This window comes from Micromesistius poutassou (assembly GCF_964030765.1).
Source record: "Micromesistius poutassou genome assembly, chromosome: 9".
Lineage (NCBI taxonomy): Eukaryota > Metazoa > Chordata > Actinopteri > Gadiformes > Gadidae > Micromesistius > Micromesistius poutassou.
The window spans coordinates 3,670,633-3,697,604 of record NC_140279.1 but is presented as its reverse complement, the minus strand read 5'-3'; the positions used below and the strand labels follow the sequence as shown (position 1 = coordinate 3,697,604).

Here is a 26,972-nt window from a genome sequence, read left to right as displayed (position 1 = left end):
GGGACACTGGAAAACATTCATATTTTTTGGTGCTTTGGGAGCTGAGTTACTAAAATCGGATTTGATTACATTGAAAGTCATTTTAAAGTACAAGCACAATACAAAACGTCGCCCTTATAGTAGTATCATGGTATTAGCACTGAAACCCCCATGGTGGGAATGAGAGCTAAGTAGGCTACATTGAGAAGGCTCCGCTCTATACTAACGCTGGCACTTGGTGAGGTCATCGGTCCGCACTTGGTAGCCTTCCTTGCAGCTGCAGTTGAACGCCCCCGGATGGTTCACACACACGTGCTGACATCCGCCATTTGTGAAGTCTCCGCATTCATCAACATCTGCACACAAGAAAGCCTGACATGAGTTCATCTTCGGCAGGTGTTTCGTTTCAATATCCATTGACCATAATCAGGTAATTCAATTTACCAGCAAGACAAACAGACACACAGAGAGAAAGACACACACAAACACACACACACACACACACACACACAGACCGACCGACAGACAGAGATAAATAAGAGGGATTTTCGGCCCGACCCAAGCAGCTCCTCAGGTCAGGGGCCAGCCTCCAGCCGGCTCGGCAGCTACAGTGCAGGCGGCCCTCGGCCCCCATGGTGCAGGTGTGGTCACAGCCTCCGTTACGCCGCTCACAGGTGGTGACGTCTGTGCAGAGGGGGGTCATCAAACATCAATGCAGATATTTTGAATATTTTGTGTGTATTTTCATCATGTGAAGAAGGAAACGTTACGGTAACTATGCATGAAACGTTAATCTGTTTAGAAAGAAAGAAATGGAGTGCATCAGATTTGTGCACTTGGCAAAAACACACACACACACACACACACACACACACACACACAAAGCCCTTGCACACTAAGTGGACTGCTCGGGACGTACTGACGCAGCTGAGGTTGTCGGTGTGTAACAGCAGCGGAGCTGCACAGTGACACGTTCGCCCTCCCAGGGTGTTGGTGCAGCTGTTGGAACAGCCGCCATTTTGGATCTTGCATTCGTCAATGTCTGTAAAGAAATGATTGAGAGAGAGAGGGAGAGAGAGAGAGAGAGAGAGAGAGAGAGACAGAGAGAGAGACAGAGACAGACACAGAGAGACAGAGACAGACACAGAGAGACAGAGAGAGAGAGAGAGGAAAGAGGATGATAACTTATTTTAAGTGCTGGCCGGCCTTCGTCAGAAATGATATTTCACTGGTGGGGCATCAAGATCTGGGCCTGGACTGACCGGTCGAGGGTGGATTTGAGTCACTGACCTACACAGCGGTGGCTGTCGATGTGCAGTTCATAGCCAGGCCTGCATGCGCACAGGAAGGAGCCCTGAGTGTTGGTGCACACATGTTCACACCTGCTCTTCAGCTCCGAGCACTCATCCACGTCTGAGGGATGAAGGAGAACACCGGGACTATGAGAAACGGCGATGGTGAGACGACAATTCACATCATACTTCAGTTTACAAATGGAATCAGACACCATACATCAACGCAATTAACAGTTGTGTTAAATGCTTAGATGTATAAAATTGTTATACATGGAAGTATAACCATTATAAAAGAGCAATTGTATTGTATGCATTGCATAATGCTTGATTGTTTCGTATTCTGTTACATTATAATGTATCTGAATTGTATTGATTCGCCATCAGTCGCTTCTATTTCCATTCTTCCATCTGTTAACCAGGAATGAGAGTGTTTTTTTCTCCAACCTTTGCAGGTGTGTCCATCCTGGGCCAGCAGGTAGCCTGCGCTACACTGACATCGGTACGTTCCAAGTGCATTGGTGCAATTCTGTTGACAGTGGCCGTTGTTCACCGCACACTCGTCTACATCTGAGAACCAAACAGGAAGGATGATGCGGTCATGCAAGGCAGGCTTTTACAGACGCATGACACATACACACGCATGCACATAACGCATGCATACACATACATATCACATGTGCACATCACACATGCACACGCATACACCTCACATGTGCACCCACATACACATGCATACACATACGCATCACATGTGCACACACGTACACATGCACACATACACATTACACATAACACATGCACGCAAATACACATTACACGTGCACACACATACACATTAATACAAGCAAATACACATAACACATGCACACAAATACACACGCACCATAGCAGGAGTGACCATCCCCATTGAAGCCTTGGTAGCACTGGCAGAAATATGAGCCAATTATGTTTCCACAGCGGGCATTACCGTCACATCCATGGCCCCCAAGAGCACACTCGTTCTCATCTGGTAAAGAGACACAGAGAGCAAGAGAGAGAGAGAGACAGAAAGGAGAGAGAGAGAGACACACACATACAGACAGACAGAGAGAGAGAGAGAGAGAGAGAGAGAGAGACACACACACACACACAGAAAAAGAGGGTGCAAGTTAATGAAAGAGAGAGAATGAGAGATAGCGAAAGAGGGACAGCAAGAGAGAGAGAGTGAGCGAAAGAGAGTGAGCAAGTGAGAGACAGAGTGAGAGAAAGAGACAGTGAGCGTCACACACGGGCAGAGAAAGATTAGATGGTGATGGCAAGTTTGATGGCCTTTTTTTTAGTTTGATCCTCTATTTCTCAGGGTTATTTTTCCGCCGGGTTCGAAGCTTCAAAACAAGCAAATTCACATGTTTACTCACATAGATTGTTTATCCACGTTGCGGCAACCACAAATGGAACAGGACAGAAGAATACGTGTGGCCGTCAGGTCATGTGACCCGGGTCCGGGGGAACAACAGAGCCCCCGCACACGGCCAGCCTGCTCTCTGATGGACCTTAATGGCGTCTGCGGGGCCCCATCTGAATTCCATGAAAAGTAACCGCTAATTGCTTACCTTCACAGTGCGTGCCGTTGCCTCGGTAACCAGGCCGGCAAGCGCATGTGTAGCTGCCGAGTGTGTTCACGCACACACCCTGGCCCCCGCACACCGCCCGGCTCTCTTTGCATTCGTCCACATCTGGCACAAATGCGATGGGGGGAGGAAGGAGAAAACACACTTTTAACAAACTTTTGATTACCACTAACTGACGATGGGTATTTATGGTGGCAGGTTTGATTAACTGGCTGATTGAATCTGAGGCTGGCTAATGTTAGTTCATTGAGAAATGATCTATGAGGTCGAGTACTCTTGTTGAGTTAAGTGCATTTCAATTTGACTTCCACGTCAATTAAAATACATCCACGTCTTTTGATTTGACTAAATTAGCATTTTCAATCGATTAAGGAAGACATCGCAGAGTAACTAAACAAGAAACACACCTTTTCAAATGAGCTGCACATCAAGATGACAAAACATTTATTTTCCATTATTAAGCTTGGGTACTACTGTCTGTGGCAGTGTATAGATATATAAACTCAATCTGATATAGCATGAAAAGTATATTATACCTTGACACACAGTCGAATCTGCACACACAGGTCCTTAGAACACGCCAAAAAGAGAGGAGAAGAAGAGAATGTTTTCAGGGGATTTGCTCACAAACAAGTGATCCAGCCCATGAAAGACAATAACAAATAAAAAATACAATTTGAATTCCCATATAGAGAAAGAGACGACAGCAAAGAGAAGAGAGAAAGAGAAGAGAAGAGAAAACAATAAAATAAACAGGCTTTTTTTGTGTGTTGGTAGCTAATATGCTAACAAACAGCAGCAATGCTATAATTACGCCAAACAAAGCCTTTGGGTCGTTCTTTACTAATGCACCTGGGTGAGCCATAACCATACTCACCAACACAGACTAGGGGTTGTGCGCTGAAACCAAGGAGACAGAGACACCTAAAGCTGCCCGGGGTGTTGATGCAAGCGTTGCCCAACGCCGTCCCACAGCCCGTCTCAAAGGCACACTCGTCCACGTCTTGAGAGAACCGACAAAAACAAGCCACATATCGCCATGGAGATGTGTTGTCTGCCTTAATGCGTACACATGCAACATGCTCAGCTGGTTAGCTTTAACAGTTAGCTTTATTAATAACTAGAGTGTGTGTGTGTGTGTGTGTGTGTATTTGAGTGTCTGTGTGTCAAAAGACGTGCGTTTCATCAAATTCCCCACGATTTTTGACATCAATAGCTACCACATTATTGTGAAATTCAAAGGGAAACGATGCTGGAAATGTAATTCATGTAAGCTCGACAATGTTATTCGGTTAGCGTTTGTCTATCGTCAGCCATGCCTTCTGTTGAATTTACTGTGATCCAGAAACTCTGTCAGCTGCTGATGGTCAAAAGCACGAGGAGAGGACAAACAACAATGGAAGCAGTATCATATCAATTAATGCAGACCAGAGCTGAGAACAGTTTAGACTTCATGCTGTAAAGAGTATAACTTCGGTGGACGGCCTGTCTACGATGCAGCCTCCCTGGGACGGTGTGAGGTGACTGGGTGCTGCTGGCTCACAGGCGGAGGTAAGCGGCCAGGAGAGCCATCACGACACCCACCTACGCAGTCCTTTCCCTCCATGACGTACCCCCGAGGGCAGGAGCAGGAGAAGGCACCGGGGGAGTTCTGGCATTCTGCCACCCCCCGACACGCCTGCAGGCCTGACACCGCAGCCAGCGCACACTCATCTATGTCTGCAACACACACACACACACACACACACACACACACATAGTCACACACACGGTCACATTGTGAGTTTTGGTGCTGTGGTGCGCATTGTGTACAAATGTCTGTTTTGTACAATGACCAACTGATTCATTGTACAATCCTCATTGAGGATTAAGTGATTCCTTTTGTCGATTTTTTTTCTCAGAAATATCTTTTTGGAAAATGTATACTTGAACTGTGACACAAACAAGAACACACACACACACACACACACACACACACACACAGTAGCCCAAATCACACAATGAACACACACTTTACATAAAAACATTACACACACAGACCAAGACATTACCATGAGGAGACTGACTTACCCTGGCATCCCCCGGCACCCATCATGAGGTAACCATGGTGACAGCTGCACATGTGGGACCCAGGGATGTTGACGCAGTTGGCATTCGGACCGCATGCACCGCCCAGCTCAGCCACACACTCATCTACATCTAATGGCCGGTAACCAGGAACACAATAGGCATATATTTATAGGCACACACGTGATGCAATAGGCCTACTACAAACTCAACTCTCTCTCTTTATAACTCTTGAATCTCACCTACAGCACCTTTAACTGCTGAGGGCCTGTGTAGCTGTAACCTCACCTTGACACTCTGCTGCCCCCTGCAGTGCAAAGCCTGCAATGCAGCTACAGTTGTCCCCATCTCTCACCATGCCTGCGGCGGGACAGCCACAGCCTGCCCCGGCCCCCTGCTGCAGCACCACCTGGTTCCCAGGACATGGTGGTGGTGCAGTGGTGGGCCCTGGCGGAGATGTGGCGGCTCTGAGTCGGGGGGATGTTTGAGATGAGACCCCCACTAGGGAGACACCAGTGGGTTCAGGACTGGGTGTTGCTGCGATCAGATTCCCAATAGCGTTCTCAATCAGTTCGTTCTAAAAATGAAAAAAGAGAATAACGAAGAGAGTTAAAAACAAAAAGTCTATATACACGTTCTAAGTCATTCTCACGTTGAATCATTGAATCATGGATCATCCCCCCCCCCCCCCCCCCAATAGTACATTTTACAAACTTTTATTTCGACACCGAGGGTCGCTCGTTCTGCTAGCAAATCAGACAACATACTTACATACACCTCCAGTCATGCTGTTAAAAGTATGTCCCTTTATTCAATTAAACATTGGATACGATTAAAGCGACGAAGTAGGCCTACATTGTAAGGTTTGCGACACACAACTATTTTTTTGCAAGCATTTTGTGCAAATATTTTTGGCTTTCAGGAATATATCGAGCCGATGTTTTACGGAATCGGGTCGGCATCGATTCATTGAAGGCAGATGCAATTCCTGCAGACATTTCAGGCGGGGAGGACAATGCGTTGCTGAACCATGAAAGTAAAGGAGGGTCCTTGGGGTCGAGGTCTCACCTGGTACCCGTTGATCTGCGGCTCTGGTGGGGAGTGTTTGAGGACTTCGTTGGCGCCGTCCCCGGAGCCAGCTAGCGGCTCGGTCCTCACACTCCAAGCCACCAGCACAAGGGACAAAAGAGTCGGAATAAGGGGTGTCATCACCCCCGAGTAATCGGATTAACTAAGCGGCAATCACAAAATAATGGAAAGAACACGATAAAGCACAGAGCACAGAGAATGCTGCATGAATTATAGGACGTGCGAGCTGATGGGCCAACACAAGGCAGGCAGTCACTGACATGTTTTCCATTGTGTGTGTGTGTGTGTGTGTGTGTGTGTGTGTGTGTGTGTGTGTGTGTGTGTGTGTGTGTGTGTGTGTGTGTGTGTGTGTGTGTGTGTGATCAGTCACATCGTTCATGTCTGGACACGTACGTAGGACACACACAAGCAGAGGCTGATGAGGGCACCCGGTTATTAAAACAAACGCCCCCTTCTCAACCCCCCCTGGGCTGTCTAGACAGCTTGTGCGTTTCATGAAATCCCCATACGTAGAACAATGTAAAACTAGTAAACTGAACATATAACATGCATGTATGAAGCTATTTCGAAGCATTGCTTCATTCGAGGTTTGGCGCAAAGCCCATGAACTACACGCTTTTGGAAAACAAGATTATAGCAATTAAAGTGATGCGTTCGAAAATCATTGCCATCTTAAATGACGTAAACGCCACATGCTTAAAGCTTCTGCATTGTTTTCATAAGGTTCATCCTATGCCTACAACTATGCCTCACCAAAAAAAAAAACTCACCGGTGAAAACGCACACAAACGTTTGGGACACCTAGAGCGCTTTCTGCAGTTACCGAAACGGCTCGACTTTCGTCCAGTCTCCAGATGCACTGCTTAAGGCTCATCAACATCAAGCTTATGGTCGCTTGAAGGGGGGCTGTACTGCAATGACTCAATATCCTGTTCAGGAATTTTTGCACTTCCCATTCCCTCACAAGCCACACCAAAGAGCCTGTCGTAACCCTTAAACGCCCCCACCCCACAGAAGTTGGGTGCGAGGCCGAACGTGCCCGCGCACTGAACCCTGCCCACGGTGAGCTCATAAATTAGCCGCGGATAATTGGGGTCGTTCAAGAAGGAATGCTCCTTTGAAGAAAAAAAGACGATCGAGGCAATAACAAAGACGAGCATTGTATTCGCAGAATAAAATGATTTAGATAGCAAACGATGAATGCCCGTTACACCCAAATGAGACCCATTTGTAGTCGATATAATTCTAAGAGGCACTCTAGCTTTAATTAGAAACAATAAGTAATTTTGTTCTTTAAAATGCCGCTGCTGTCATTGGGCTGATCTTAGATTTTATAACAAAGCCAAAGAAATATAAATAAATACATTCATAAATAATGCAAATGTTACAATCACACAATTAAGGCAGTTTAAGCAACACAGGCGCTACAACACCACCCATATATTGACAAAGTAAAAACATGTTGCCATTCGTTTATACATTCAATATAAAGGACTGATCTCTGTAAGGTCCAGGACAGTTCTGATGAGCAAGAACAGGAAGGCCCACCATCGCTGATCACGCCAGACCCGTCCTGTGTCTGCGAGAGGAACTCAAGAGGCCATGCAGCAATCAAACTCCTCAGGGAAGGAACAGTTTGGTGGAGGGGGAGTTGGTGGTGGAGGTGGAGGTGGTGGGCGATGTGAAGGTGGAGGTGGAGGTTGTGGTCGATGTGGTGGAGGTTGTGGTCGATGTGGTGGAGTTGGTGGTGGTTGATGTGGAGGTGGAGGTGGAGAGGGTGGTGGAGGTGGTGGTCGATGTAGTGGAGTTGGTGATGGCAGAGTTGGTGGTGGAGGCGGATGTGTTGAAGGTGGAGGGGGACGTGGATGTGGAGTTAGTGTTGGAGGTGGAGGTGGTAGAGTTGGTGGTGGTGGTGGAACTTGAGGTGGTGGAGCTTGTGGTGGTGGACTTGGTGGTGGAGGTGGATGTGGTGTCGGTGTTGGATGTGGAGTAGCCATGGTGCAGGAGTTGGTGGCGGAGTTGGTGGTGGAGGTGGATGTGGTGTCGGTGTTGGATGTGGAGTGAGTGCTCGAGGTGGAGGTGGAGTTGGTGGCGGAGTTGGTGGTGGAGGTGGATGTGGTGTCAGTGTTGGATGTGGAGTTGGTGGTGGAGGTGTTCCACCACTAGAAGGGTGTGTCCATCTGGCTGCCCTTGTGCCCAGGAGAGACCACTCCATAGGTGTTCTCCTGCCACTTCAGCCATCGCGCCTGCAGCTCCGTCTGAACCTGTGGGGAGGAACCCGACATGAGGTCCAACCTCAACACTTCCTCTTATGGATCTCATAGATCCATATTCATAATGTACTTGGTGGAGAAATCCAGCTACAAACCATTCATTTAGATATGCAAGTATAATATAATATAAAGATATTTACTCAAATATGAATACTGATGATACCATTATTCTGATTAGCAGTATTAGCAGTACCTGGGACCTCACTGGCATTCACACAAATTGAACAATGTTTTATTGATACACAAAGACTACACAAAAATCGACTAGTCGGATTATCTGTGCTGCCGATGGGGCAAGGCTAGAAAAGAAATACATCTTGTGCCAATGTCATCCTTGAGAGCAAGTCATGGTAAGATCTGCAGCACAGTTTCATCATTACTGTATATATTTTGGATGTACTTCGCACTGATGAAAGTGAGTGTACTGACCTCCTGGTTGAGGAAGCAATAGAGAATGGCCACAACCAGACCCTGTGGGAGACATGTTTTCAACTGACATTCAGAATAACTCATAGACGGCAGAACAATCAAAAATATATATTTAGAATTATATATAAATATATACAGTATATAGCCTATATATTTAGATACAAATATATAAAATGGCACTCATAAAGGGAGCTCATTAGTCAGTCCATGCGCTGAGATGCTGTAGAGTGGCATTTAGTTCATGAATTCTTAATTCAGGGACATTAACCATCATAATAGAGCCACTTTCAATATAGTTTGATGATGATGACAATGATCAGTTTACTGCACAGACAAGACAATAAACATCTGTCGTTCCTTTGATCTCCATGGCATAAACTGGGCATGTAAAGTGAATTAAGATGTTATTGGTATGTTCAAGTACTCTCCGTCCATAATCACGTCCTTTTGAATCAGTGTATGTACTCGAGTGATTGTAGTTAAATAGGGTTTCCCTGCAGGAGTGAAAGGAGACAAAAATATTTTTTCTTGAATGTGGGGCAGGTTGGTTTTATTATCTGTCAAAAAATCTCTTGCCTCTGCCTGTCTCTCTCTCACACACACACACACACACACACACACACACACACACACACACACACACACACACAGACAGACAGACAGACAGACAGACAGACAGACAGACAGACAGACAGACAGACAGACAGACAGACAGACAGACAGACAGACAGACAGACAGACAGACAGACACACACACACACACACACGCACGCACACACCTAGCCTGTTGCATATCCCCTGATAGCTTGCATGGTAAACACCCATTATTGTGCGCCATCTGGCCCACAGAGGGTACTGTCACTGAGTTATGAATAATCAATGCAACACTGATTTAGGGGAATATCATTAAAACACCTACTTTAGGCGAAACCTAGTGGCGCAGCACTTGATCTGGTGTTGCTTTCTTGCTGCTTTGATAGTGGAATACTTTTGCCTCAGCATCACAGGCCACGATGGATTTAGTGGTATCTATGATGTACTGTTAATTATGTAACTGTTATCACATTGAGAGGTACGCGTCAGCTGTCGTATATCTCTGTGCTATTTAACTGGCTGACCACCACTCACTGGTTCCATTCCATCAAAACGCTTGTTCTCTGGACGCCAAGGAGACGAGACGCGCTGCGTACCTGAAAGGAGCCCACGCCGAGCTCAACACACAAGCGCATGTTGACGTTGAGATAGTCGGGCAGGAAGTTGAAGACCATGTAGTGGGACCCAAAGAGAGGTATCAGCAGCAGGGTCGACTTAGTCAAGCGCCTTGGCGGAAGGAATAACACACAGCATAAATCATTATGTCAATACATATGAATCATAGTTCATTGAAATGGCCATTCAAATGCATTTTTAAAATCCTTCTGATTATGATTATTATTAGTGGTAGTTAATGTATATGTGTTACCATCATTATTATTATGAGAATACAGTTTAGGTCAAATCAATGTGATAGGCTGCAGAACACTCCACACTCACTGTGAAATACTCGTATATATAGTATTTATTTATTTGGCCAGGCACACAGCGCTATGCCTACATGCGGTGCTAAGGGCTTGGTGTCTCTACCTGTACTGAGATGAGTTGTTGAACTGGATGAGGCGTGGGTTGAGCTTCTGCATCAGTATTCGAATGATGTTCAGGAAGAGCATGAAATTGACCTGGAAAAACAAAACCAAACAAACAGCAAACCACAAATGGTAATAACTTAATGGAAGGCTGTTGAAGGCTGGAGGGCATGCAGGCCTATTTGAAGCTTCACTCAAAGTTACATCCGCCACTAATATAATTTGTCGTGCATGCCACAAGTTGGCAAAACAATGGCAATACAGCACTTTCATCTTTTGGAATGAATGTGTGTCGAATTGTACAGTTTGTGAACAAAATAATAGCGAGTCACCTATTAAAAAACATTTTGTCAAAGACCAGCATGAAGTGCTCTATTGCTAGAATTAGCACAAGCAAGTGATTGAAACAAATTATATTCACAATGGGTATTGGTACCCATTGTGAATATAATTTGTATATCAATGTTCATTTTAGTTGTCTTGTTTACCAAAAATCAAACAGAAACAACACAACATTTCATGAATCTTCTTTCAATGGAGACGATCCACCCAGTGTATTTACTAGGGGTGGGAATCTCTTGGCACCTCACGATTCGATTTGATTCCAATTCAGAGGTCAACCATTCGATTATAAAATGATTATCAATGCATCTCGATGCATCTCGATTCAACAATTTTTTTTATGTACATTTCCATGCAGGATTAAAAAAAATATATATATATACATCTGACTTTACTACTCACTTTGCTACTCTAATATTTTATATTAGATAAAGTTGGTTCTCTGCGCAGAGAACCCGCAGGCAGAAAGGAGTTTTCTGTGGTGCTCTGCAGCAGGCGAACAAATTTAATTGAGAAAATATATATATTTTTAATTTTTTTAAATATATTACATTTGTTTCCAATTATTCATTTTTCTGCATCGAGACGGAATAGTTCTAGAGAGAATAGCAATGCATCGAAGAATCTATTATTTTTCCCACCCCTAGTATTTACCCCAATGGAGACCACAATTGGACCTTTGATGAGCCACCAATAGGGAGAGTTTTCATTAATGTCCCAGCATCTGTATGGGCAGAGAAGAATCTCAATTAATCAACCTTACAGGAACCCAGACACACAAGTTTGGGTTCAATGCCTGTTTGTGTCTCACTGGACGACCTCATCAATAATACTTAATGAAGTTAAGTTACTAATTACTTTCAAGAAAGCAAAGTGAATCTTACTAACTCTGTATCCTCAAAGTACACCCTGGACACCATCCACAGCACTATGAAGATCACAGGGACACCTGGGGGGGGGGGGGGGGCAGACAACAGGTCACATGACCACATGATGATCAACACTGGGATCAATACAGACTAACCAAATCAGCATTAAAATGGCAAAGGGTGAAGAGTCACAACCAATTCCAATTGCAACACTGGTTAGTATTCTCTGGACGGTGAAATAATGGCAGACTTAAGAAGGCAGTTCCATCATCCATCCGTGCAATGCCTAGTAAACTGAAAGATACTGGGTTTGAGTTAAGCAATCTTACACGAGATGGCGTTCTTCAATGTCATTATTGGTACGCAAAGCATAGCCGTAGGAATGAGGCGCTTGTGCCGAGTTCCGAAGTCCTGTGCTTTAAGTACCAATAATCACATTCAAGAACGCCATCTCGTGTAAGATTGCGATTCAATAACCATCTTCATTATCAACAATATTGTAAAATATTTTCATATTGTGGGTTAATTTGCCCTCAAATTCAAGCTTTCTGCCCGAGTTAATCTCCATCAGAAAATAGTTCCTATAGTAACGATAGCAAACTCTTGGTCAGTTGAACGTTGTTATGGAAACTAGGCTCATGAAAGTAGTTTTGGCTAGTTAGCGTAGCGATACTTTCTGTAATTAGGCATGATCTTTTTGTCCGTTCTTTCACCAGGCATTTAAACACGCTTGAGAATGGGAATTGACCAATCGGAGTGCTTGCTTAAACTTGCGTGTTATTGAATAAGAGATCCTGCATGTGGAATTGTATGTAAAACATTGTGTATACACTGCTTGGGAGTTCTGTTGCTAATGACATCTTCAAATGCCTCTATGTGTATACGCAAATGAGAAAAGGTGAGTGTTCAACATATTCCTCCTGGTAATTTAAAGCTACTCCAAATTCCCATCCCATCCAAAAAAAAGCAGGCAGGCATATTTTTGGTTGAACACAAATTAAAATAGTAATGGAGTTCATCAAAGTGTGGTATGCTGCAAAGGGGAGAAGCTAACTCTGACTCTAAACTCAATTTGTTTGTTAATTATGGTTCATTACAGCCCAGCCAAGAGAGTTGCTGGGCTGTAATGAATATCACCATAATAACCTGGGGATGGTGACAGGCGTCTGCCTGCTGTGGAAATCAGTTGAAGTAGTGAGTTGCAATAATGCAATGCAAGAATCCTCTGTGAACATGCAAAGTTCTGTGTTTTTCGTAAATAATGGGAGTCCATCAAAAATGTGCCCAAAAAACTAAAGCATATACAAATTTTCTAGTTACAAACTTGCATGCATGTAATATTGAAGCAACACCCAACTTTCCAAAATAAAACAACTAAATGGTCAGTGGAACACTGATTAATTTGACATACACTGGCTGCATTCCAACACTGTTTCTGACATCTTCCTTCATATTGCTTGATTACAGTAAATAGGAAGCCACCTTGTCAATGAAAAAGTCCAACAAATGTTGTACGATGATGTGTCCTCATTCTGTAGCTGCTTTGACTCGCATTGTAAGCTACATCTCCAGCTAACAGCGGCTGGTTAGCAGCTAGTTAGCTGAGTTTGGACACTGAGTTCTGAATGCATTGCAGAGAACATCTGGACATTAAGAAAGTAACGGTGAGCAGAATGAACTATGTTGAATATCTGAATGCAGCCCGTGTACTAACTAGTAAAGGGGCGTGGTAAGGGTCTCACCCCAGCCCAGGAGGCCGAAGCCCCAGAGACAGCGACGGCTGTGGTAGAAAGAGGAGCACAGCAGGGAGTTGAGGAACAGAGCCTCCACCAGGAGCCAGAAGAAGTTGGTCATAGCACAGTAGTGACAGAACACCACAGCAGCCTTACAGTAGACCTGGAGTGCCAGAGAGAGAGAGAGAGAGAGAGAGAGAGAGAGAGAGAGAGAGAGAGAGAGAGAGAGAGAGAGAGAGAGAGAGAGAGGGAAAATAAAATGGGTTAGGAATAGGATAGTCTAATTGTGTTTGACTCCCAGCCAGAGAGTTCTACCTGTAGACATCCCTTAGCAAGATGCCTAATTTCCACCTGCTCCTTCACAACAACACATATCTAAACTCTATTGTAAGTTGCTTCAGTCTCAATTAGTACAAAGTAAAGGTGGGGGGGGGGGAGCAGATATAGGTACAGATACAAATAGAGTTCATTACTTGGGGAGAAGTAGGTATTGTGAGGGGCTTACCGTGGAGAGGTTGCAGTGGTCAGTGTCTTCACTGGAGAACAAAGTGGTGTCCTTAATGAACACTGACACTGCCTTCAGGATGAAGGTAGTGAACAGCTGGATGTGAATGTAATTCCTGGCACAATGCAGCCTCCTGTACGTAACCCCCGTAAACACAGACCCAGTCAACATGTTTCATAAGGAATAATGCATCTTTTTTCAAAGGGCAGCCAAAAAAATCAAATCCCCCCCAAAAAAAGCTTTTCTTTTTTATCGCAGCCTTTTGCGATTTGCATATCACATTCTATCACGTTCTAGGGGCGTTGTCCGTCCCGCCGCGCAGCAGAGGGACAACGACCCCCTTAACTGTGGTATAATGAGCACATTTCACTGACTGAAGTGATCTATTGCTTTTACAAAACGATTACGTAAGTATGGCGAAATGAAAGTCATAGACACCCAGCATTTTTTCAACGAATACAAAAATGTAGTCCCTCCTGGCTGCCTGCAAAGTGCGCGGCTAGAGACGGTAGCTCGGTTCGCCGGAAATTTAGCCTACTATCGAGCAGTTCACTCACCGTGTGCCTATTGCTTTACAACATTTCCACCCTCTCCATCAATCAACATATTTTTAGGCTTCAGTGAACTATGCTATTACTTTTATATATAAATAAACAACAATTCAAGTTAGGCGCAGAGTGATACGGTACTCTGTAAACTGAATGGGCATCATAGCTGTGTGTATACACTCAATATACAACCGTTGGGAACCAATCAGATCGCTTGATTTAAGCCACCCGTTTTATAAGGTAAGATAATGGGTAGGATATGAAACATTTGGATATGATAGGATATGGTAAGATAAAATACGATGTACTGTATTACCTGTAAAAAAGGAATTATAAGAGGTACCCTGAACATAAATGTGTTAATGTGTTAATATTATATATCCTGGGCCAATATACCTGAAGAGGAGCAGGATTAGCACTGCAATTGAAAGAGAGGCCAGAGATGTCCCGTATCCGACGGTGTAGATGAGCTTCACCGTGGTGAAGTACGCCTGCTCCGTCTGAAACACAACAACAACAACAACAACGACGATAACGAGAGGAAGAAAAATGAGCAGACTGCAAACTGCATTTGTAATCGGCACACACAGTTTAGAAAGTAAAACGTCCCGTTGATCCCCTAGGTTAGAAATGTTTTTCGCTTTCAAATGTCAATGCGGTGCTGTTGCATACTAAATAAATGATTTTTCATTTTGCACTGTGAATACTTTGCAAAATTTGCACAGGGATCCCAGTGCAACCACACCAGACCCAGAAACATTGAGGCACGATAAGATGTTATCTTGACCGTTAAACATGTCACCAATGGGCTCGCTCCCGCCTCGGTGACTTTCAACAACATGTGTTCTGTGTTTACGACTCTGAAAACAGCCTCTCCACTAGCTTACCCAACACGAGCCTCTCATGTCCCTGATGGCTCTCCAGGGATTGGTCCCTGGCCTTTAACTCCAGATGCTTTCTCCATCAGCTCTACATCATCTATTTCTTTGCCTATCTGCTGCTGTCACTGATGTTTATGTCTCTATGGTCCCCCTGTTTGTGTATGTCTGTGTATGCTCGCATGCACGCACGCACGCACGCACGCACACACACACACACAGGACGCTAGAACCTCTGGTATGTTGTCGTCCACGCTGCAGGCGATGTGGTACATGGGGAAGGGGCTGGACCAGCCCTGTTCTGTACAGTTCCGGCTCACAGACCCTAGAAAGAGGGAACCTCAATATTATTTTTATTATGTCACTAAACAATTCATTTAGCATGTGATTACATTCCATCGTGATAACTAATTACAATAAAGAAAAATGTTATTTGGATACATATTTCACTGTTCCTGACCTCTACTGTTTAACAAAAATTCCTGATGGGTGTTATTCAGATAATTAGCCAAATTTAACACTAGGGTAGGCTATTTATTTTAGATTTTCTATGGTCATGCATTTTGAAATTCTGTTTTCCAGCAAGTAATTCTCCAGAAAGCACATCCAAACATTGCATTTATCCCGAATTAAACAATTGGATGGCCTACCTGTCTACCTACCTACCTGGCTGCCTGCGGGCACTCTGTCCGTGCACTCGTCTGACCAGAGTCTTCCATAAGCAGACCCACTGTTAAAGCTAGCTAGCTAGTCATGTGTTTTCCCTGCGTTACCTACCCCGGCTTTAAGTGTCACCAAGAGCATTACACATCTACATTTTGCCCACATCCCACAACAGTTTGTTTGTTTGTTTTTCACATGACATTTCACTAATGGCTGCGCTGACATCAAGGTCAACACAGACCTGTGTTGTTCCCGAACAGGGAGAAGACCGCCGGGCAGGCCTTGTGAATGGTCTCCCCTTCCCCTGCATTAGGCCAGCAAAGGACTGCATCCCAAAATGGCTGACAGCCTTGAAAAAGGACATGGGAAAGTTTGTTGTTTTGTTTAGGATAGGGATAGGCATTACATTTACATTCTTTTATCCAAAGCGACTTACAATAAGTACATTTGTCAGAAGAAGGAGAAGGCATGTAACTGCTGTAAGGAGTAGAAAGATGGTGTAGGATAGGCAAGATAGTTTAAACAAGATAGGGTAGATAGTGGATAGAGGAAGGGGTTCATAATGGTTATAAAAGGGTTAGATAGTGGATATAGGAGTTTCTTTCTTTCTTTCTTTATTTAATACGTATTTGGCAGGGGACAGTACATATCAATCAACATTTTAGTTCACACTTCAATGTGATGTGTCAGAATTAGCAAAGACGTGAATAGATAGTGGATAAAGTGATTCAGCAAAGATTACAGAATTTGTTTATATGGGGTTTTAGGAGGGGATAAAGACTTGATAGTATATGTGCACCTTCTACAGAGGCACCATCGAGAGCATCCTGACCAGCTGCATCACTGTGTGGTGTGGGCCCTGCACTGCTTCCAACCGCAAGACCCTGCAGCGCACAGTGAAGGCTGCTGGGCGGATCATCAGTGTCTCTCTCCCCTCCCTCCTGGACGTCTATGGAACCCGCCTCACCCGCAAAGCAACCAGCATTGTGGTTGACCCCGGCCACCCCTCACACAGTCTCTTCAGCCTCCTGCCATCTGGGAGACGGTACCGCAGCAGCCTCCGGTCCGGCTCCACCAGACTGGGAAACAGCTTTTTCCACCAGGCTGTTTGGAAGCTCAACTCTCTCCCTTCTGTCCCTTCCCTCCCCTCGGCCCCCACAACCTCTGGACTCTGAAACCCCCTTCCCATTTGCACACAAGAACCCTGGAACATTTACTTTTTTAACTTTATTGTATATATACACGTTTTGTTTTACCGTTTTGTTTTGCCTACCTTTGCACTGTTCAGAATAATTTTGCAGTATTTAGAATTTATTTATTGTTAATATTACTTGTTTGTTTTCATTTTACCAAATTGTATCCTTTTCTACTTATTGCACCATGGGTCAGAGACAAACGCAATTTTGATTCCTCTATTTGTCTTGTACATATTTTGGAATTGACAATAAAGCTGACTTTGATATGTTAGAGTTTATTGGATAGGGGTAGATGTGGATGTAGGAAAGGGATACATAGTTGATATAGGATGGGATAGTAGATAGGCTAGACAGTAGTATAAAGGACATGTTCTAGTATATAGACATAGTGTAGTTTAGATAATACCCTGTAGACTGTGGTTGGCCTGCTCTGCAATGTGCTGAAGACATCGATGCTCCTCCCGCTCCAACTGAAAAATGTACTCACATTCTGGGTGAAGGCTTGACTCCGCCTGGTGGGAGGGAGGGAGGGGACGGGAGGGAGAAAGAAAGGAAGAAGGAAAGCACACACAAACGTAAGAAAGAAAAACACTTAAAGAATGAACAAAAGAAGGAACCAAAGAAAGATCAATTGAAGAAAGAGAGAAGGAAATGATGAAAGGAAGGAATGAATTAATGAACAAAATAATGAACAAAAGTACAAACAAAATCCTGAAGAAAAGACAGACAGAAAAAAATATAGAAAGCAAGGATGAACAAGAAAAAAAAAAGATTGAACAAAAAGATTGAAGAAAAGAACAAGTAAAAGAAAGAAAAAAAACAAAGAAAGAGAGATGGACAGAACAAAAGAGCCAGTAGGATTGAAGACAACGTCCCAATGAAATAAAATACAGTTCCTAGGAACCCGGACGAGGACGACAAGAATAAATACACTGGACATGCCCACAATTGTGACTGTAAATGAGTGACCTTTGATATTTACTTTATATCACCTGTTTTGTTTCAAAAGAGACGCTATGTGAATACATGCTGTGGAGCTGATTGGGGATGAGGAACAAGAGTAGACTGCCTCTTCATTTGAGAACTGTTTATTCTGAAACCCACTCCAGCGGTGTGGCTGCACGTGTAGCTTGCATTTCAAACAGAAGGAACGACAGCTGCACAACCCTGAATGACAAGCACTGAATCCACCGGAGTCCAGCCTCCACTAGTTTCTGTTTATTAAATCTATTCAATTAGTTTTTCCACTACACTAATGACAAAAAAGAAAATAAACCATTTTGAAACCATTAACATTAGTGATCAGCATTCTGATTTTCGCCTGGGGAATTTAAACTCATCGGATGATTGGAACATGCGTATACGTGCCTGAAGTGCTTCAGTTAAAAATACCTTTGAGCGGGTTTTCGGTTTTTCTTTTCTTGTTGATTTTGAGGGATAAAGCAACATCAGCACCCAAACAAAACACACCTGGAGCCATTCCATCAAAATCACCAACATCGATTTGCATAATATGGTTATTTGTTATGATGGTGCCATTTACAGATAGCAGATATGACAACTGTAAGGGTTGGGTTTTGTCACAAAATTTGATGGGTTGGAAGATCGGGAGCTAGCAAAGGATCTAATCATGCATTTCAATAACTTTGAGCAAACACTACCCATACTAACACATACGCTACACACTACACACTAACACACTGGGATTCCTACACTGCTAAAATAGGAAGTTGCCATCCCCAGCTATTTTACTGAACTCTTCGGGAAAAGTATACAAATATCGACATCCAAATAGGCTACAGGGCAGTCCAAAAAGACTCTCACTTTAAAGTAAAGCATTGGTAGTAGCTACTACACACACCAGGTACAACCCCAAAGTCATTATTTTGTTCCTGTTCCATCAAACAGAAATGGAGGATGAGTTGGTGGTAAAAAAGACAGGAACAAAGCCAATATCCGCTCTCCCAAATGTAATGAGGATAAGCTGATATTATGATGATTCTAACACACACACATATGTCACTGTTCAGCACACATGCTATCTGTCACACGGCCCATTCAGAAACACCAAAATGTCAGTTTCAGGAAGAATATATTTTTATGGGATTCACCTCTACATGCCCTGATCCTCCACTGGCATTGTACTTCTTTTGAGGGGAGAAATCAGCCAACAGTTGCATGAAGCACAGGCCCATGTTTCTCACTACATTGTGAGTATGTGCACCCTTTTAATGTTTGCCAAATAGAATGCACATACATTACTTACATTAATTTAAAAAAAGATAATAATAATTTTGTGTCGGTGAAAGGGGGTACTCAGCTGAAAAAATATCTTTGTACACTAGTAGAACACGTTTGAGAACCACTGGACTAGAGCACAGCGTTTGATTCCCACTGGGGCCACCCATGCATGCACTCCCTAGTGGCGCTTTGGATAGAAGCTGTGGTATAAGTACTGTGGCGAGCAGCACGGGAAGGATGAGACGGGAGCCCAGGTTAAAGCAATTACGCAGTTCCGCGCCCCATACACCGCCCGACAACGGAACTGCCTTTAGATAGATAAGATAGATTTACTTTATTGATCCCAAGCTGGGAAATTGCAGTGTAGCAGCAGCATTACACACAATAACAACACAATAAAGAGAAACAACCTTGACATATATAACACCAGCTATATAATAGAAACACAGCACACCTGACCAACACAAACAACACTCACTAACGGTCGCGATCACACTACACATCACACAACAATGGAACACCACACAATTAACCCCCCCACAACAACCAACCACAAGGTAGCCCAGGGGGCCCCGAAAAGGTCCAAACCCCTAAATTAGTTGAACCCCCAGAATCCCTTGCGGCATCACCACCTATGTTGGTGATAGACGGGCCAAATCAACCAGATCAAATTCGTTGATCAATCAGATCAACGAAGCATATGACGTACTAACAGAGCGTCAAGGCAAAGCATAGCTTGTTAGCTCATTAAGCAAGCAACATGTCGCTAAAGGATATTTGCCATTTGTGTAACGAGAATTTATGTATAAAAGGCACACTTTCAGGTGTCCGGTCCATATTCCAAAAGAAGGATCCAAGAGAATAAAGCATTAGTGAGCGGCTAACAGAATTAGGGCTACCGCTGTCTGGAAATGTGTCTAGATCAGGTCGGATTTGCATGCGTTGCTTCCACTTGCTTGGTAGACAAGAGAACGAGTTCGCCGTTTTTAGAAGATGGCAAGAAGCAGAGTAAGAAACAAACCCAGCAGAAGCATCAACCTCAATCGTCACGTCAAATTTAGATTAAAAAGAGAAACAAGTGTACCATGTGTCATTGTTTTATTATTAAATAGTAACAAATGCCAAACTGTTTCACAATGATGCAAGTATCATTAATCAATCTTAATCTTGTTAATAGGTGAAAATAAACAGTTTTGAGCAATAGTGACACATTTTTGAGCAGCCGTATAGACGTTTATGTAACATACAAAAACATGCATAAACGTCTATATTTATGTTCATCCTTTTGTGACTGTAAGCCAACGTTGTTTATGAACAAATTGCTAGTGCTTGTTCTCTAGCTAGCTAAGTTAGTGTCGCTAGCGTTAGTTTGGCTTCAAGGACTTTGCGGTTCTTCTAATGCCATTGTTTAACATACATTAAGTTAGGTAACGTAGCTGATGTTAACGTTTTTAAACTTACCATTTGTATGTGACATGAACCTCATCAACGACAATCCCCAGGGCTTCCAAACACCAACTGGAATCGGCCGTGGAGGATGTCTGTCGTTCATTCCTCCCAGCTGCATGGCAGAGACTCCTAGCTTCCCAGCCTCTTCAATTTGATCTTCCATCAGGGCAACCAATGGAGACACTACCACTACTATGGGATTCTTGACCTTACCCATTTTCTTCGCGACTAGCAGAGCCAGTTGGTAGATCAAACTCTTTCCGAAACCAGTCGGGAGAAGAGCAAAAACATCTTTTCCTCCGAGAAAAGCCTCCAGTGAAGTTTTTTGCTCTTCTTTCAGTGAAGGAATACTCACTAATTCTGATGAAACTTGTGCGATAGCTACGCTCATCTCATCCGTGGAAGCCGCCATGTTGTTTAGACTGAACAGTCGCTTCTCGTTGCGTCACACCTAAACCCGCCTCAAAACCAACGCTGATTGGCCAGTCATTCTGCAATCGGCTCCAAATTTTCTCTATCGCAGGTTACCAGACTGATCTGCGAGTAAATACAATGGAGCTCGCGAGATCTGGATGGTCTCACGAGGCTACTGTTTTTTGTTTTTTTTAGTCAATGAAATGTTAACACAACAGTATATATTTGACCATTTTATTTTTGAAATTTTAGGGGAAGCTGAGCTTCCCTTGCAGTCTTATAATGCCGCTTTTCCACCGACAGTACCAGCTCGACTCGCCACGACTTAACTCGGCACGACTCGGTTTGGTTCCAGGCACGTCGCGTTTCCATCTAAAAAAGTACCTCTTCAACGTGGGCGGGTTGTAGAAAAGAACCTCTCCAATGTGGGCATCGTCATTAGGTTTTAATCCCGGGAGATGGGATTCCCGGGAAATCTGAATCTGATCAAGACTATTTCCTGATTCCCGGGAAAGGTTATGATGGGAAATAAAATAAAATAAAAAGCGCAATGACTGCGTGTGCGCGTCTATTGTTGTCATACGGTAACGTTGATGGAGGCGAAACTCGAGCCCTGGGAAAGGAACGACACTAAAACGAAACAGCGAAACGCTGATCCGTGTCCCCCTCGCAGGTCCGTGGACTCCAGCCACACCGGACACACACAACCACGCACAGCCTAGCCCCAGGAAAGGAGCGACACACACGGGAAATGCTGATCCGTGTCTCCAGACACGCCAGACACAACTTAAAGACCGGGTAAACCAAATTCAGTATTTTTCTTCTTATCATATTAATTAGGCCTTAAATGTGTCCCTCAAAACATGTAAAAAATATTTTTCCCATTCATCATTTCCTTGAGGAGCTAGGCCTCAGAGAATGTTCTGTGTGCAGGTTTAAAATGGGCGGGTCTACATCGAAGACCGCTTTACGTAAAGCGGTCTTCGATGTAGACCCGCCCCCTGCTGCCCTCTAGGTATAAATACATTAACCGCGCACTAGCATTCTGTGGTTTCACCCGTCTATGGTTTTACCGCTCACGAGTCTGGTTTGAATTGTCAGTTTGCAGCTAGCTTGCCCGTTATGCCTCTTCAACCTCGTTGGTGCATCTTCCCTGGATGCCACAGTGGGAAACGTAACGTTAACGGTTCGTTTACTTTATTTAAGTTTCCGACCGAAGACGGTCTCTCTCCGGTGATGGGCGTGGTTTCCTGGCCTGCAGCGGACACGCCCCCACCGTCCTGAGCCAGGGATTACTGCTCATTTTTCATCAACTTTGAAGCATAATTTTATATACTTCGCGATTTTTTTAGTCCTTCAAATTTGGCAGGGTGGTTAATAATATATTTTCCTGTGGTATTATAAACTCAAAACCCATAATTATTCTTGGTTTACCCGGTCTTTAACTTTAAGTGATTATTCTCGTTTACAGCTGCTGGCCAATCAGTTGCCAGCAACCTGTTTACCCAAATCACACAAAAGTACCTACTCTGCTCGCTTGGAACCTTGACGGAGGTGGTAGGCCTACTAGTACCAGGTACCACATACTTTTTTTGCCAATGGAAACGCAAAAAAAGGTGGGCCAAGTCGAGGCGAGTTGAGGCGAGTCGAGCTGGTACTGTCGGTGGGAAAGCGGCATAATTAGAGAAATCGTCACTGGTGCATAGACATGGTCATCCAAAGTGAACGAGGGAGCCGTGCATATATGCTTTATAGTGGCCTATGAAGTGTTGACCTGGCTGCCAGTCCTTGTTTGGTGGAGCCATTATCTTATTTATTTTTCAAACCAAAGATTAAAAAAGGGTATTTAGTTGAAAGGGACAGTGGATAGTGGGCGGTAGTGATAGGCAGGAGGCCAATGGATTTTAATATCATAACAGGCCTGAATTACACACCCGCAGTGGCGGGAGAGAGGAGAAGGCAAAGTAGGCTACATGTGAGGGAAAATGAGCGGTGAAACACGCTTAAATGGCCATTCTGCGCTGGTAGAGTGGTCAGCAAGAAAAAAAAAAAGAAAACTGTCCTCTGAAAGAGCGCTGGAAACCATTAACGGCTAACCACCCCAAAAAGGTGCCAATCGGATTGAGTTCACTTTGCAGATGTTAGATCCATTTTCAAAAAGGGAGCGAGGTCTATTTTCTATACCGTTGCCAAGGTAATTGGCCAGATACACATGACATATGACACGACGTGGATCACACACAATGTAACACATGAGCGATCTCATACTTAAGCATACAAACATGTCCCTAAAAAAAACGTTTGTGAGTTTTTAACCAGTGTTTAGAAATACATTCCACTAGGAGCCAGCTATTTAGCATCAGTTCTGAACACAGCAACAGAAGATGGACAAACTAGTCATATATTTCTGTTGCCCAAACCCAAGGTGGTTGTTGTTTTCCAATCTGTCCTGATGAAGACAAATAGTCCTCCTAAAGTGGGAAATGAATGGAAAAGTTCTGCAATTCAGAGGTAAGTCCCTCTCTGTCAATCACAGGTAGAGATGGAAAGAGAGGTGCGAAAGAGGGAGAGCGAGTGAGAGAGAACATTTAGTCCCAGAGAGGGAGAGACATGTAATGGAGAGGAGGAAACCTATCAAAAATAAGAGAGAGAGACATAATAGAGTGATAAGGAGATAGAGACAGGTGACTTCAGAGAGAGAGAGAGAGAGATAGAGAGAGAGAGAGAGAGACACACACAGTATTATTAGATCGTTATTCTTAGATCGTACGAATGCTTATTAGAATTCAGCAACGCTCCTGCAGGGACGTGGATTAAATGAAGTGGTAGATAGTGATTTGTGGTGAGCACTTCCCTCTCTCTCTCTCTCTCTCTGCTCCATGGGTAGTTTGTCATCAAGTCAACCATTTTCATGCATAGTTTTCATGCATACCATTTTGGATGTGTGCATCAATTATTGAGAGTACCCCTTAATCATTGGTTGATGATACTTGAACACCATGTTTAATTCTAACCTGTGACTGTGGAAAAACAAACTTGGCTTATAACAGTAGTGACTGTATTTATATTAACGTTTGTATATAGGCATGCATAGTGTTGTGTTGATGGTTTATTATCAAGTCAATACATATATATGTCTGATTCAGTAAGGTACTATAAGAAGATAATCCAATTCTACATTTTTGACAATGGTGGCCCATGTTAGGCATACAATCACTTACAAAATAAAATAAGGCTGAATATGTGAAAGGCCTACCTGCCAAACCAAAATATAAGCTCTATTCATTCAGTAGACTCATGCAATATCATATCTCAATAGCTTGATGTGCAAAGCCATGCACTACTCATCTGCTGTTCACGCTGGTCTACAACCAAAACAGAACTGGAAGTTATTAAACTGGTCCAATATTTTTCAGCACGCTAATAGCTAACGGCGCCAAGAGTTCAACATCTGCTGAATGTTACCAAAAGTACGCCGTGTTTGTAGCAGAGCCACACGTTTACGCGCATAAAACATGGGCGCACGCATGGCGCAGACAACGTTGTATATTGAAGGTAATAGGCTTTATGCAACATGAGAGCCGTCCACATATTTCCTTGTAATAAAATATAACGAAAAGCAAAGACTAGCTTTGCAGCAGGGAGGTCTCCATTCGTTACTTTGCGTTCCACCCTGTGCGCAAAAACACATTGTCAACTGTCAGGTAGACTGACTATAATTCCGTAGCACCACATGCACGAAAAAATCTGCACTCTTATATTAATAGGCCACATGCAATTAGGCTTAATTCAAGTTACTCACATTTTTGGCAAAAGCCAACGCAGCGAGGATCCGTACGATGTAAAAGGAACACATCTTATCGGTTTATGAGCGCAACATCCTCAGGGATGGGACCACGAGCATTAACAGGCACTTCTCTGTTTCCTAACAGTAGGGGGTCTAGGTGCTGCGCGTTGGACACCGACTACCGACTTCGCATCAGAGCAATCCAAACCTCAACGGTAGATACCTATTGGTTGGGTTTTGGTTCTGTTGATACCAAGTACTGATGGAATGTAGGCTACACTGAAGGCAGTGGTGGTGGGGTGCATGATGAGGAGGTATTTTTTGATCCGATTGTTAAGAAAAATAGATTAAGTCGGCAGTGGCGTTGGCAGACTAAAAGGTCACGAGAAAACTGGTACTATTCACAAGCATTTGTTTCAAGCATGATTCGTAATAGGTTAAACAAGATCTAGGTCAAAGAAAATATTTTCCTCCCTTTTATTGGTTTACAGTTCGTTTTTGGAACGTTGTAGTACATTTACCCTTGCATAGATTCGTAAAAGGGACAGTTTAATTACATTTTACAGTTGCATAGATCGGTAAAAGGGAACATAGATGTAGCCTACATTTTATAGTCAAAAATAAAATAGAACATCTGCTTTATCTTAAAATATCACAAAAGTAGGTAATTTTTGAAGACAAAACCTTTTTTTTTTATTATTCTTTCATGCACAATTATGAAACTTGGTAAACAAATTCTACTAAATCACATCAATCAGAGTATACATAAGTAAAAAGTGATAGACTGACCATTACAAAAAACGTTAAAAAATAAGCTATGTTTAGTCTGCTACGTGGTGTCTCATTTTTCCTATTGCTTTGCAGGAGAAAGAAATATCAATCATCATAAAATGCATTGTGATTCCTGTGTGTAAAAAGCATATGAAAGATGTCCAAAATAATTGTACACTGTCAAATACAAAAAATCGAACCAAGCAACAACCTGTAGTGAGGTTCTGGACCTCAAGACGTTGCTTAATAAATATATTGTGCACAGTAATCAGTCTCTTTTATTAAGGCATCGTCTTTTCAATAATAAAATGGCTTATTGTATTGTAATACTTTGGTTAGATTACCTGCTGAGTATTATAGCTATAAATAGAAAATCTCATGATTTAAATGATTTGGCAAATGCTCCATCATCATCAGCTTATTATATTTCTTCTTATTATATTTCCACATCAGAAAATAATTTCTAGTCGAGTCCTTTGCAAGTCGGAACAACTTCTGACAACTGAAAAGCTGTTAAGCACCAGCAGAGATTCAAAGTATCTTGTGCAACACACCATTTATAAAAATGTTGAAACCCCTCCTCCAGTAGACTTACTAAAAGTTTTGTGACGGCCTTTCCTGCTGAACTCCATCATGTCAACAGCCTGAGGGGCTTTTTGGGAATTTATCCGATATTATCAGATTCTGATTTTATCATCATCACAAACACAGTTACATATGATTATCATATGATTATCACAGCTCGTGTGCTCCTTCCCCAATGCTACACTTCTGACTTCATCCTGCTTCTGTTTAGACAACGTTCCACATGACACTAATGCAAAGCACCACGTTAACTCTGCCGTCATGGGGAAATCTGTAGTGTAGGGGAGTGTGATATTCTATTATGGTTTGTTGTTATTAGTATTATTAAGTAATCATTTGCATTCAGGAGAAATCCCTGAGAAGAGCCAGCAAGTTAACCCACAGGGTATCCTTATCCATCTAAAGAATAGATAACCAAAGTGCTTGAGGATAACTACTTGGTGTACCTTTTAAAAACCTGTAAAATCAGTATTCATAATTTCCACATTCCTCATTAAGTCAATTAGTTCTGATGACGACCACAAAAATGTAACAGGGCCTCCATAAAATGGATAATTTCTTTAAAGCAATATAAACTACCCATTAAAAACAAATCGTAAATGATTATAAATAAAGAAACAGCATGCT

General features: G+C 43.2%; 2 protein-coding genes across 2 annotated transcripts in view; both read right to left on the bottom strand.

Annotated features, from left to right (window-relative positions):
* Window positions 1–6,160, bottom strand: part of LOC311353048 (uncharacterized protein) — a gene marked incomplete at its 5' end in the record, with an annotated part of 9,369 nt that extends 3,209 nt beyond the window's left edge. The window contains 13 exons of the mRNA XM_084472885.1: window positions 207–335; window positions 538–663; window positions 899–1,021; window positions 1,270–1,392; window positions 1,719–1,841; window positions 2,158–2,280; window positions 2,867–2,989; window positions 3,421–3,453; window positions 3,762–3,887; window positions 4,469–4,603; window positions 4,955–5,083; window positions 5,240–5,528; window positions 6,020–6,160. Coding sequence (XP_084329011.1) covers window positions 207–335; window positions 538–663; window positions 899–1,021; window positions 1,270–1,392; window positions 1,719–1,841; window positions 2,158–2,280; window positions 2,867–2,989; window positions 3,421–3,453; window positions 3,762–3,887; window positions 4,469–4,603; window positions 4,955–5,083; window positions 5,240–5,528; window positions 6,020–6,160 — 1,723 coding nt within the window. The remainder of the gene's footprint in view (window positions 1–206; window positions 336–537; window positions 664–898; window positions 1,022–1,269; window positions 1,393–1,718; window positions 1,842–2,157; window positions 2,281–2,866; window positions 2,990–3,420; window positions 3,454–3,761; window positions 3,888–4,468; window positions 4,604–4,954; window positions 5,084–5,239; window positions 5,529–6,019) is intronic.
* A 2,042-nt stretch (window positions 6,161–8,202) lies between these two features.
* Window positions 8,203–19,293, bottom strand: ghrhrl (growth hormone releasing hormone receptor, like; the record flags this gene model as incomplete). Its single annotated transcript, XM_084473527.1, has 13 exons — window positions 8,203–8,304; window positions 8,743–8,784; window positions 9,933–10,062; window positions 10,366–10,457; window positions 11,361–11,430; window positions 11,595–11,655; window positions 13,318–13,471; window positions 13,814–13,946; window positions 14,758–14,861; window positions 15,473–15,564; window positions 16,144–16,251; window positions 17,505–17,610; window positions 19,216–19,293. The coding sequence occupies 13 exons, from the start codon at window positions 19,291–19,293 to the stop codon at window positions 8,203–8,205; spliced, it is 1,272 nt and encodes a 423-aa protein (XP_084329653.1).
* Between the last annotated feature and the right edge of the window lie 7,679 nt (window positions 19,294–26,972).